Source organism: Rattus rattus, chromosome 3 (genome assembly GCF_011064425.1).
Source record: "Rattus rattus isolate New Zealand chromosome 3, Rrattus_CSIRO_v1, whole genome shotgun sequence".
NCBI classification, from domain to species: Eukaryota; Metazoa; Chordata; class Mammalia; order Rodentia; family Muridae; genus Rattus; species Rattus rattus.
The window spans coordinates 95,863,828-95,876,915 of NC_046156.1; the positions used below are offsets into that span (position 1 = coordinate 95,863,828).

Sequence of the window (13,088 nt, forward strand, 5' to 3'; positions counted from 1 at the left end):
ACCCAGCACATAGGAGTTAGCCTAGCACATAGGCACTAAGTGCCCACCCCTCTGCCAGCACATAGGTGTTAAGTGTGGCACTCCATACCCAGCACATAGGAGTTCCCTCCACATACCAGCACATAGGTGTTAAGTGTGGCCCCCCCACCCAGCACACAGGACTTAGCTGTGTCCCCCCCCACCCAGCACACAGGAGTTAACTATACCCCTACACCCAGCACACAGGACTTAGCTGTGGCCCCTACACCCAGCACACAGGACTTAGCTGTGGCCCCCACACCCAGCACCCTGGACTTAGCTTAGCAAACAAGAAGTTACCTATGGTCCCCATACCCAGCACACGGAAATTAACTGTGCCCCTATACCCAGCAAACAGAAACTAGCTATGGCTCCCACAGTCAGCACACAGGGCTTATCTATGACCCCCATACCCAGCACAAAGGACTTGGCTGTGACCCCCCACCACCCAGCACACAGGAGTTAGCCTCCACTACTTTATCTATCTGTTCCGTTTGTAGAGTTGCAATGCAGCATAGAAGCAGGAAGAAAATGCTTGGGACGAAAATTGGCTAAACGATGCCCTAAGCTCTTTATAAACCTCAATCAACTCCATAAATATTCATAACTATGCAGATTTAAAACTCATCTCTGTACATACGGAACGGCTCCACAAAACCTATGTGTCAAGAAAGAAAATTTCATCCTGGAAAGCTGGTTGAGAGGCCGTGCCTCGGACAGGGCTGCTAATCCAGCGTGTATTCTCACAAACTGGATTTTAGAACACCAGTTAAAAAAAACTTATTGTTGGGATCTATACTGCTCACTCGTCATCGCGAACTGTATCAGACGTGTAAAAGCCAGAGAATGGGTTTACCACAAACAATAGCAACTGCTCAGTGTGCTGCTGTGGTGCAGGATGAGCATTTGATGCTGCTTGCATGGTCTGCCCTTACGCAGACGATCAGCATTAATTGTGGTGGCCCCCGAGAGGGCAAAGGCGTGGGGTTATGGTGCTTGTTTCCTAACCAAGCCAGACCTTGTTGGAGAAATGGTGAGACAAGTAAATCAAGTGGGAAAATCCTAGAGTCTCAACTCCAATTAAAATAAGGCGCCGTGATGCCTTATAAGAACCTTTGTTAGAAGGCTGAAGCCACAGGTCTCCCATGGCCGGATTACGGTCCTTGAAGAACTGGTGAAGAAAGGTGTCCCTCAGCCAACACACTGTGATGCCACTGGGATGAGAAAGAAAAGCCGCTGTGTCTGCAGCACCTGGAGCTGCTAATGAAGATACTAGAAGCTTTACAGAGGTAGAAAATGGGATGGATGGGCACAAAGGGATCCTTAGAAACCCAGCCACGTGTGCTGGACATGGAAACCCACCCAAGTGCACGAGGGACTGGGTTGACAGGGTCCTTGAACTTGAAACTCCTTGTATTTAACACATGTGATGGGGGAAGATAGCACTGCGGTGTGCAAATGGAGAGTTTGTTTTTATGTTCTGGTGGCCTGAATGAGAATGGTCTCCACAGGCTCACGTCTGAATGCTTGTTCCAGGGTTGGTGGTACTGTTTGGGGACGGTTAGGAGGTGTGGCTTTGTGAGAGAAGGTGTGTCACTGGAGGTGGGCTTTGATGTTTAAAAGTCCATGCTATTCCCAATTAGGATGTTCTCACTCACTGGCCCATGCCTGCTCCCTAACCCCACCCTCTGCGGTCATCCCTGCCTTGTGGTTATCTCAACATCTAAGATCCAGCTACTGCCCCAGCACCATGCCTTCCTGCCTCCCTGCCTGCCTGCCTGCCTGCCTGCCTCCCTGCCTGCCTCCCTGCCTGCCTGCCTCCCTGCCTGCCTGCCTCCCTGCCTGCCTGCCTCCCTGCCTGCCTCCCTGCCTGCCTCCCTGCCTCCCTGCCTGCCTCCCTCCCTGCCTGCCTCCCTCCCTGCCTCCCTGCCTCCCTCCCTGCCTGCCTGCCTGCCTGCCTGCCTGCCTGCCTGCCTGCCTGCCTGCCTGCTTGCCTGCCTGCCTGCCTGCCTGCCTCCCTGCCTCCCTCCCTGCCTGCCTCCCTGCCTGCCTCCCCTGCCTCCCTGCCTGCCTCCTGCCTGCCTCCCCTGCCCCCTGCCTGCCTCCCTGCCTCCCCTGCCTCCCCTGCCTCCTCCCTGCCTCCCCCCTCCTGCCTGCCTGCCTGCCTCCCTGCCTGCCTCCCTGCCTCCCTGCCTCCCTGCCTGCCTCCCTGCCTCCCCTGCCTCCCTGCCCCTCCCTGCCTCCCTGCCTCCCCCTGCCTCCCGCCTCCTGCCCTGCCTGCCTCCTGCCTCCCTCCCTGCCTCCTGCCTCCCTCCCCTCCCTGCCTGCCTCCCTGCCTGCCTCCCTGCCTCCCTCCCTGCCTCCCTGCCTGCCTCCCTGCCTGCGTCCCTGCCTGCTTCCCTGCCTGCCTGCCTTCCTGCCTGCCTCCCTGCCTGCTTCCCTGTCTCCTTGCCCTCCTGCCTCCCTGCCTGCCTGCCTGCCTGCCTGCCTGCCTCCCCTGCCTGCCTCCCCTGCCTGCCCGCCTGCCTCCCCTGCCTGCCTCCCTGCCTCCCTGCCTGCCCCTGCCTCCCTGCCTGCCTCCTGCCTGCCTCCCCTGCCTCCTGCCTCCCTGCCTCCCTGCCTGCCCTGCCTGCCTCCCTGCCTCCCCCTGCCTGCCTGCCTCCCCCTGCCTGCCTGCCTCCCTGCCTCCCTGCCTGCCTGCCTGCCTCCCTGCCTGCCTCCCTGCCTCCCTGCCTGCCTCCCTGCCTGCCTGCCTGCCTCCCTGCCTCCCTGCCTGCCTGCCTCCCTGCCTGCCTGCCTCCCCTCCCCTGCCTCCTGCCTCCCTGCCTGCCTCCTGCTCCCTGCCTCCCCTGCCTGCCCCTGCCTCCTCCCCTGCCTCCTGCCTGCCTCCCTGCCTGCCTCCCTGCCTCCCTGCCTGCCTGCCTCTGCCTGCCTGCCTCCCTGCCTCCCTGCCTGCCTCCCTGCCTGCCTCCCTGCCTGCCTCCCCTGCCTGCCTGCCTCCCTGCCTCCCCTGCCTGCCTCCCCTGCCTGCCTCCCCCCTGCCTCCCTGCCTGCCTCCCACCTCCCCTGCCTCCCTGCCTGCCTCCCCCTGCCTGCCTGCCTCCCCTGCCTCCCCTGCCCCCTGCTCCGCCTGCCTGCCTCCCCTGCCTGCCTCCTGCCTGCCTCCCTGCCTCCCTGCCTGCCTCCTGCCTGCCTGCCTCCCCTGCCTCCCTGCCTCCCTGCCCCTGCCTGCCTCCCCCTGCCTGCCTCCCCTGCCTGCCTGCCTGCCTCCTGCCTCCTGCCTGCCTGCCTTCCCCCCTGCCTGCAGCCTGCCCCCCCCCCCCCCGCCCCCCACCGGCGCCCTCCCGCCTCCCCACCTGCCTCCCTGTCGTCCTCTCTCCCTCCCTCCCTGCCTGCCTCCCTGCCTCCCTCCCTCCCTCTGTTTCTGCCTGCCTGCGGGCCTCCTTGTCTGGCTCAGTCCCCTGCCTCCCTGCCTGCCTCCCTGCCTGCCTGCCTGCCTCCCTGCCTGCCTCCCTGCCTCCCTGCCTGCCTGCCTGCCTCCCTGCCTGCCTGCCTGCCTCCCTCCCTGCCTGCCTGCCTCCCTGCCTGCCTCCCTGCCTGCCTGCCTGCCTGCCTGCCTCCCTTCCTGCCTCCCTGCCTGCCTGCCTCCCTCCCTGCCCGCCTCCCTGCCTGCCTGCCTCCCTGCCTCCCTGCCTCCCTGCCTGCCTGCCTCCCTGCCAGCCTCCCTGCCTGCCTCCCTGCCTGCCTCCCTCCCTGCCTCCCTCCCTCCCTGCCTCCCTGCCTCCCTGCCCCTGCCTGCCTGCCTGCCTGCCTGCCCCTCCCCTGCCTCCCCTGCCCCTGCCTCCCCTGCCTCCCTGCCTCCTGCCTCCTCCCTGCCTCCCCTGCCTGCCTCCCCTGCCTCCCCTGCCTCCCTGCCTGCCTGCCTCCCCTGCCTGCCTCCCCTCTCCCTGCCTGCCTCCCCTGCCTGCCTCCCCTGCCCCCCTGCCTGCCTGCCTCCCCCCTCCTCCCCCTGCCTCCCTGCCTGCCTCCGCCTGCCCTGCCCCTGCCTCCCTCCCCTGCCTGCCTGCCTGCCTCCCCTGCCTCCCCTGCCTCCCCTGCCTGCCTCCCCTGCCACCCTCCCTGCCTCCCTGCCTGCCCCCCTGCCTCTCCCTGCCTGCCTGCACCCCTGCCTGCCTCCCTGCCTGCCTCCCCTCCCCTGCCTGCCTCCCTGCCTACCTCCCCTGCCTCCCTGCCTCCCTCCCTCCCTGCCTCCCCTGCCTGCCCCTGCCTCCCTGCCTGCCTCCTGCCTCCTGCCTCCCTGCCTCCTGCCTCCCTGCCTCCTGCCCCCTCCCTGCCTGCCCTCCCTGCCTCCCTGCCTGCCCTCCTCTGCCTCCCTCCTGCCTGCCTGCCTCCCTGCCTGCCTCCTCCCCTGCCTGCCTGCCTCCCTGCCTGCCTCCCTGCCTGGCTGGCTGCTGCCATGCTCCCCAAGGCTTCCTTATATAAGTCGCCTTGGTCATGGTGTATAACAGAACAGAACTAAGATGTCTGGTAGGCACATCAGCAGTCCTTCATTACCTTACAGACCATAATGGCATTTGACTGGACATAATTTACATACATTGATTTAGTATATACATTATATTGACAATGGACTCATAAAAGGTCTCATCTTGGTTTTTTTCCTTTCTAGTTCAATACGCCTTGTGTGGACCCCACAGTTTAAAGAATCCAGGAGCCTCAACCATCCAGTGGTCCTATATCAAATACTGAAAAAGCTCTGATCTGCATCTGTATTGACTCTGACATTGGGGGCTTGTGGCATTTTTACTAATTATTAATGTTAGATGCATGGGTGTCTTGCCTGTTTGTATGATGCTCTCAGGACAGAAAACTTATGGCCCCTACAACTAAGTTACAGGCTATTGTGACCCTCCAGATGGGTGCTGGAAATGGAACCCAGGCTCTCTTTAAGAGCATCCAGTATAACCACTGAGACTTCTCTCTGGCACCCTAGTTAGATAGCAAACTATCTAGGGTTTTAGATGTAGCTTTGGTTAGTTTGGAATTCCCTTAGTAGACCAGGCTAGCCTCAAACTATCAGAGATCCACCTGCCTCTACCTCTGCTTCTGAGTGTTAAGTCATGGCTCAACATACTGGCAAAACTTTGTAATAGCAAAAAAATTAAATAAATAAAAAGTAATAATAATAAAATGAAGCACACGTAAGAATACAGAAAGCTAGGCGTGGTGTCACATGCCCGTAGTCCTGGAGTTCAGGAGGCTGAGGCGGGAGGGGGTGGGGAGTACTCAGGTATAGGGCCACTCTTGGCCATATAGTGAGACCACTTTCAAAGAGGGTGGTAGGATAGGAAGCAATAGTAGTTATGTAATTAAATTATTCAATAACTAATACAAAGGGTAAGACAGTAATTTTTACTACAGAAATGTGGCAGGTATCACCTCGTCATATTATATGACAAGCCGAGATGGTCATATAATTGCTGTCTTATTTAGGTTTCTACATAACCAACATGGTAGGTGAAGTGTTCATTTCCATTTACAGCTCCACAATCTGACAGTTCAGTCATGGAAGTCAGAGCAGGAAGTCGAACGACGCATTAGGAGGCAATGCAGAGTCCATAGAGCAGGGCTGCTTACTGGCTTGCTCAGTCTTTCTTACAGCGCCCAGGACATCAGAGCAGGAGTGGAGCCACCACGGTAAACTACACCCACCCACCCCCAATCAATCATCCATCAGGAGAGTGCACCGCACCGATCTGTCAGGGCATTTCCTCAGTGGAGGTTCTCGCTTCCCGATGATTCTTGCTTGAGCCAAGCTGACATGAAGCTAACCAGAACAACTGCTTGTGAGATATCCCCAACATGGAGGACAATCACCAGCGATCATGAGAATAGAGAAAGGGAAATGGGGGACCTCTCTAAAATAAAACTCGCCCCTTTCAGAAATATCAGTCAAGGAAAAGAAAGGCATAAGAACTCTCCTTGACTTAAAACAACTGAAACAGATGAGACAGATGAGCAGGACATGGAGAAGAGACTGACCCCGCAGCCACGTGCTGGCAGAGCTGGAGCACAACACACAACACTCCATGTTGGTTCTCAACCTGTGGGTTGTGACCTCTTTGCAGGGCGTCAAATGACCCTTCCACAGAGGTTACATATCAGATATCCTGTATTTAGATATTGATATTACAACTCATAACACTAGCAATAATATGTTAGGAAGTAACAAAATAACTCTATGATGGCCGGGGTCACTACAACATAGGGAAATTAATTAAAGGGTTGCAGCATCAGGAAGACTCAGAAACCCTAACCCGAGAGGTCATAAGCAAATTCCTAAAACTTGTACAACTCTAATTTAGCGTTTTTCAGATTTCAGGTCAGTATGTGCTATCCTGAGAAAGAGTACAGAAGGTGTTCCACTTCCTCAATGATTTAAACGCTAACAGTTTTACATGCACAACAGGAATCATAAAGATCCGAAATGCTCTGCAGACGTAATCAAAAGACAAGTCATAGTATGCACTATGTTGCTTATGAAGGGATAGAAAAATACAACTAGAGAGTGAATCCAGCAGACAAGCTTGTGTAAACACACAACTAACGGAAAGCTTAGCTTGAGGCAGGGGGTGCACACCTCCTCAAACCATCTGACGCTAGGGATGGTAAGAGATGAACGGGACGAGGAATCCACCATGTTCTCTGCTGGAGAAAACATTTCCCTTCCCTTGGTGAAGGCTCTTGTGCTCCATGGTAATACACTCAAACCTAGGATGGAGAGGGCCTGGGCAACTCTAATTTTTTCTAAAATTGTTCCGAGAGGCAGCTAGGAGACTAATTTCTGTATAGCTCTCTGTACTTAAGTCCCAGGTTCTACCAACTGATCTACCCAGGTACCTCTTTCATATATTTACCAGTTGTAAAATTAAACTGAACATCAAAGAAAATATTAGCAAGAACAAATAACAACAACAACAACAAATGAATATGTGTGCATGTGTGCACACATAAAGAATAGAGCACTCTCACCAGCCGGTGATGCTCCAAGTTTCAAGGATTATGAATTGGTGAAATGCTTAAAACACACATACACATACAAAATGACGTCACAACATAACGCAGACACAAATGCTTCCAGCTTTCTGTGTTTTAAAAATGACTGAGCAATTTCTGTATGCAAGACTACCCTGAGAGACCAGCACTGAGGAATTCAAGAAGAAATCCAGCCCAGAACCACTAAAAATGTCCATGCAGCCTTATTGTACAGTTAGGGTACCTAAATATAGATAACCAATAAATTGATATAATGGGTAGTAGTAGTAACTGTAAATCAAATAAAGAACAAGGCAACAGCGATTTTATCCAGAGTGGTCCCAGATGTCACTGAGCAGAACCACAGTGGAACCGGGGAGCACACACTTAGGCATCTGTACCGGAGAAGCAAAGCAGTGTCCGCCTGCTGACGGTAAGGCTTAAAGTAAAAAAAATTATACAGGCTGCTGGCGTTGGCCAGAGCAGGCAGCAGGTGAGCAGGGTAGGAGGTCATGAAAGGATTCTGCGCACAGGACTGCATGACTTCTGTTCTAATAGGATCATTCCAGCTACAGTGCAGAAAGCTGTGTTGAAGTAGCAAGATTAACTGGCATCAACTGTCATTACACAGGCAAAGGCAGCGAGCGGTACGACCAGAAAAGAGGCAGTGAGCACAGGGGAGGAGGGGGTAAGCGACAGCTGCCCGCTCCCCACTCCGACTTCAGGCCTGCTCCACTACAGCAAAAGCACGCAGGGAAGCCAGTCAGAGGTTGCTTCCGCCCAGACAAGAGATGATGGTGGTCTGACCGGCACCTCCACAGCTGTGCCAGTACCGAGTTGAGATAGGGTACATCCTGGAGATATCAACAGGGCTTTCTCCATCGTCATCGTGCCGGGATGCTGAGTTCTAAGAGGGTGCAGGTCACGATTATTTGAAGAACCAATAGTGAAATATATAAAACATTGCCCGCTGTCTCGCTTACCCAAATTGGGATCCGGAGCCTGGCGCTTCTTAATTTTAGCTTCAGATATAGCAGAGTAATAGGCACAAGTCATCTTGATCAGCCACGTTGCCCGAACCATCGGCACAGAATACTTAGCCAAATATGCGAAGACGTCCTCCTTTTTACTGAGGATGGGGACCTAAAAAGAAACAACACGGCAATCAGACACTCTACGCTGCTCTAAGACAGCATGTCTGACAGACTCTCGAAGAGTGCACGCGGTTTGAAAAGAGGGAAGAAAATTCCAATTCTCATTAGGAAACAAAGATCAAAATTATGTCTGACCCATGGCAAGCTGGTTCTCAGCTGTGCCTTCTTATTGATCAAACAAAGTCTCGTCACGTTCTCAGATAAGGAAAAACAATTTCACGATATTCTTTCTAAATGATTTATCCCAAAACTGGAAGGGAGAGATCAGAAAGAGTTTGCCATCACTCTTCATTTTATCCGTGGATGCTTTCTTGGTATGACGCTTTCTAACTGCAACATTTCACAAAGGCCACAATTCCCAGAAACTTTCTGAGAGTGTCTTCAGCAGAGCCTACGATGATGGATCGGTGGGTCTGCCTCACACGCACTGAGCTACACTAGCACGGCAATTAATTTGCTGGCTGAAGGAGACACTCGAGGCTGTTAATTATTTCTTCAAGACCACAAAGGCGCCATTCAGCAAATTAGCATCCCAATGTACCAGGGAATGGCTCGAAAGAGTTAATTCGTTCTTCCAGAACACCTCATAAACAGCCTGTGAACAGCCTGGTCATCTATGTCACCTCTTCGGTTTGTAATCGCGGTACAAAGAGTGAACAGCAGTCCCACTGTTATATATAGGGCAGCAGGTCAGGACTACAAGACTGTGCACACACGCCATGCACCATAGTGGGATGACCGCTGCTCAACCACTTCCCTTGGCTTTGCCAGTCAAGTTCACCACTTTCTAGCCAATTTGGATTCTGTGCACCTCACAAAGTGGTTATTCTGTATTTTTCTAAGCATGTCAATTGATTATTGGTACAATAAAAATTATACCAATAATACTCTGTTGCCTGATTAGGGATTTGTCTATACCAGTCCTGGTGTTTTCATGCCACAGATTAAGGCCCTTTCAAAAGAAGACACTGGAACCCTGCCATGGATACCAACAAATTTCTCTATCCCAAAAATCAGACTTGAATTCGGGTTGAAAAGTCAAAGTTTAAACCTGCCAATTCATCCCACACAGAATTTTTCTATGAGGTTGTCAAGTCAGTGGATTTTTAAATTTAACCATTTGCATGCCTAGCACAAGGTATGGTCCCTGGAATTAAAAAAAAAAAAAAAAAAAAAAGTAAGTCCCTGAAAGCAAGCTACTTCATTTGGTCTTTCCAAAGAACCATCAACTTGTTCCACTGCTGAAGGACTGCCTCCTGGCCTTGGTCAGTGGAGTACAGTGTGCTGACACTGTGTTTACAGAAAACTGAAGACTCTTTGATCAGGTACACTTGCAGCCTTGGGTGCTGAATTCAGAACATTGCCCTCATGACACAGAAAACTGCACTGCACAAAACAACTGAAGGGAGGCAAAAAACACATGAGCCAAATCTGCAAGGCCTCATCTCTGCACAACGCAGTGATACATTTTAATGAGAAAATGTCCTGCCCGTTTATCACACAGGGCACATCTCTCACGGAACACGGTGTCTGCAGTTACTATCAATTCAAGACAGAGACAAGAAAAACACAGGGTCAAACATTCAGCTCAAGACCTGATGCTTTCCACTAGAATGTAAACTACGGGGCCAGTAGTTTAAACGGTGTTAGTCCGTGTCTTGTTGCCTCTCATTCATGTACACCAAAAGGACACAAGAGTGAAGCCTGAAAAACGTAGATAAATTCAAGGTAAAAGACAGAGTCTCCAAAGAGTCCTATGAATAGTATCTTTCATAGATGAGCAAAGGATTTATTTAAACAGCAACTGTTAGGAGGAAAAAATGCAAACAGTCGAAAATGTGAAATGTTTAGATAAAATAGCATAATATGCCAAACCAAGTCACAGATCTGACACTAGCAACACAGGACAAAATGGCAAAAGCCTGAGTTGAGTCAAGTCGGGGCTTCGATATCCAAGCACACAGATGTGAAGGACGTTACTTGATTAAGAGAGAAGATAAGTGTGATGGCTTTGTCCAATCTATAGTTTGGGCCAACTTGGGGAGGAAATGATGATTCCTATGATTATTTCTCAGTAATGGATTTTTTTTTTTCCTATAAGACATCTGACATCAACTTGACATTGAATTTTGGCAACACTGGGCAGCAGTTTAATGTCTACATTAATCTAGAGCTACAAAGGCAATTAAGATGCTAAGTGTGTGCTTCTTCCATAAACACAAGGATATTATCATCTCTTCTCCCCTCAGAGAGAAGAACACCTTCCATTGTCTAAACAGGACCAGAACCAGAGGAAATTCCTAGACCACCAGTAACCAAGGGCACCTGCAAACACAGGTTAAGAGCGAGCCGACTGTTCAAGAGTTAGAAGAATATCCCTGGTTGGCAGAATTCTCCTTTTCAAAAGTAAGTCATGACAGTGACTAAATCACAAGTCCTTACAGACACCTCTGGAGTACTGTATGGCTTTATACTAATGGAAAACCATGCCAGAAACATGATCTATACCACATAAAAACTATTCTGGAAGCTGGGTAAGAGCTGGAAGATGACTCTGGACCACAGCAAGTAAATCACTGTTGCCTTCCTAAGCATCCTTATTCATAAATATCAGAAATTAAGTGACTATGAAGACCATATAGAGAATTTGGCCCTTTGCCCAAAACTACAAGAGCCTTTGCCATCTCAAAAGGATGAAACCCTGAGAAGGGGGGAAGACAGACTCTTGGAATGCCTAAGACATGAACACACCAAGGTAGAGTCAATGTTTTATAAAGAAATGTCTATGTTTGCAAAGAATTAATGCCAAGGCTTACCTGAGGGACACCTGACTTGGCCAGAGGCAGCTCCTAATAAAGAAAGAAGAACAAGAGCTAATACAGCACACCATGAGTTACCTCCCTCCTAAAAGATGAGACCCCTACACCCTTAAGGCAAGGAAACCAATTCCTTACCAATATTCACCGTAAGAAAGCACCTGAGAAGTATTCTCAGAGCTTGTAGCAGAGGAAAACCTTAAACACCTAACTGACAGCACAGAGGATATGAATTGGTGCTCAAAAGTCACCAAACTCTGAAGGATGCTCTAAGGCTTACATGGTCTTCAGACACAATCCATGGGCCACAGTGAGACCAAAAACATTTTAATACTGGGATTGAAGTGTTCCAGCGCTGTGGTTTGGGCGGGTTGAAACAGTGGCACTAACTCTAGGAAGAGTTGGTCACACTTAAACAAGTGTTCTTCAAAGACTGCAGGTGCCTTTCGTCATTATCTATCTATCTATCTATCTATCTATCTATCTATCTATCTATCTATCTATGTGAGGCATGCAGTGTCAAGACACAGCAAATTAAAGCCAATGGAGGATGCAGGCACTGATTTCAAAGAGTTGCTTTCAAAAGCAAACACACAAGTATATGAAGGCATTGTCTTCCGAGCTGGATCTACACCAGGTGGAAATGACCGCTGCATACTTAGAACTGATGACGGAGGCCCTAGAACTAAGGGACTTCAGGGGAGATGAGAAGAGATACCTGGAATTGTTACAAAGGTATACAAGAAGGCAGAGACAGAGACTGGGGGAAATTTCTAACTTTACTATAGACTTTCAAAGGACATCTTACGTTGTTGGGACCACACAAGATTACTGAGCCTTTACACTGATTATTTCCTCTGAAGAAAATTACTAAAAGTAGAGATTTTAAAAGAACCTTCTACCACCCCACACACACCCTTGCCAAAAAATTCTCAAAGTTATAAATACATATGCCTGCTTTGTTTAAAACGCCTTTTCACAGCACAAGTACACAGAATAAAAATCTTTGTCTTGCATGGTAATAAGACTTAACTTAGCCTAAAAATATTTGTGTGTGTCTATGTGTATGTATGTGTGTATGTATATGTGTTTACGTGTGCATATATGTGTGTATGTGTATGTATGTGTGTGTTTATGTGTGCGTATATGTGTGCATATGTGTATGTGTGTGTGTATGTGTGTGTATGTGTGTGTTTATGTGTGCGTATATGTGTGCATATGTGTGTGTGTGTGTGTGTGTGTGTGTGTGTGTGTATGTGTGTGTGTGTATGTGTACACCTGTGTGAGGATGGGTATTTTGACAGACAAGGGAATAAACTCAAAGCAAGGGATCTTTGCCTTGTATCTCAAACATCTTGATCTAAGAAAACAAAGTGTAATGCAGGGGGTGGAACTGAAGACTTATTACCTACTCTTAAATTCTAAGATATATCTAAGTCAGCAAAATCTGCCTTTATGCAGATCCCTGAGGTTTTTAGATGGCCAAAGCACTCCCTGTGATCAAAATATAGAGGGAAGAACATAGGAATAGAACTGTCTGGACATGTGTACCTACAACTGAAACTCTGGTTTTAAAAAAGAATAGGGGAAAAAGTGTACATGTGAACATTATCTCAAACGGCTTCATTTATAAAACTGTAATCACGACAATAGAAGAAAATACTTGGTACCTTTTTTGCCAAAATAGCAAGTGGTTTATTCCCTGCTAGGTCAGAGAACCAACTGTGAATGGCACTCTGCGATCGAGCAGTGACCAGCCAGTAATTATCCTTAGCATTAACTTGGGGTTTCTTCTTTCCGGTGTCCTGGAAAGTGTTAAGCTTCAGTTTCTCAGCCAATATGCTGCTAAAATACGCACCGATCTGCAGAAAAAAAAGACGGAAGCAAGACAGTGTTTAAACAGTGTGCATCTGCCTTAATGTTACCTAGTTTGTCTTCACTGTTTCAACTAAAATCTTGATACAGCCTATCAGAGAAAATGAAAATTCCTATCTTTGACGCTTAAAAGCTATGATTTCCACATAGTAAGTCCTAGAGTCCCAAGGTGTGATTTCTTTCCAGTAAT

The 13,088-nt window shown here is 50.1% G+C and overlaps 1 protein-coding gene across 10 annotated transcripts in view; it reads right to left on the bottom strand.

Annotated features, from left to right (window-relative positions):
- Positions 1-13,088, bottom strand: part of Med12l (mediator complex subunit 12L) — a 320,796-nt gene that overhangs the window by 276,111 nt on the left and 31,597 nt on the right. For 6 of the 10 annotated variants that reach the window (XM_032898339.1, XM_032898334.1, XM_032898336.1 and 3 more), the window contains 3 exons: positions 12,694-12,885; positions 11,024-11,056; positions 8,037-8,196 (listed from right to left, as the gene is read on the bottom strand). In XM_032898339.1, coding sequence (XP_032754230.1) covers positions 8,037-8,196; positions 11,024-11,056; positions 12,694-12,885 — 385 coding nt within the window. The remainder of the gene's footprint in view (positions 1-8,036; positions 8,197-11,023; positions 11,057-12,693; positions 12,886-13,088) is intronic. The other 4 variants (XM_032898341.1, XM_032898340.1, XM_032898338.1 and 1 more) reach the window with 1 other exon arrangement.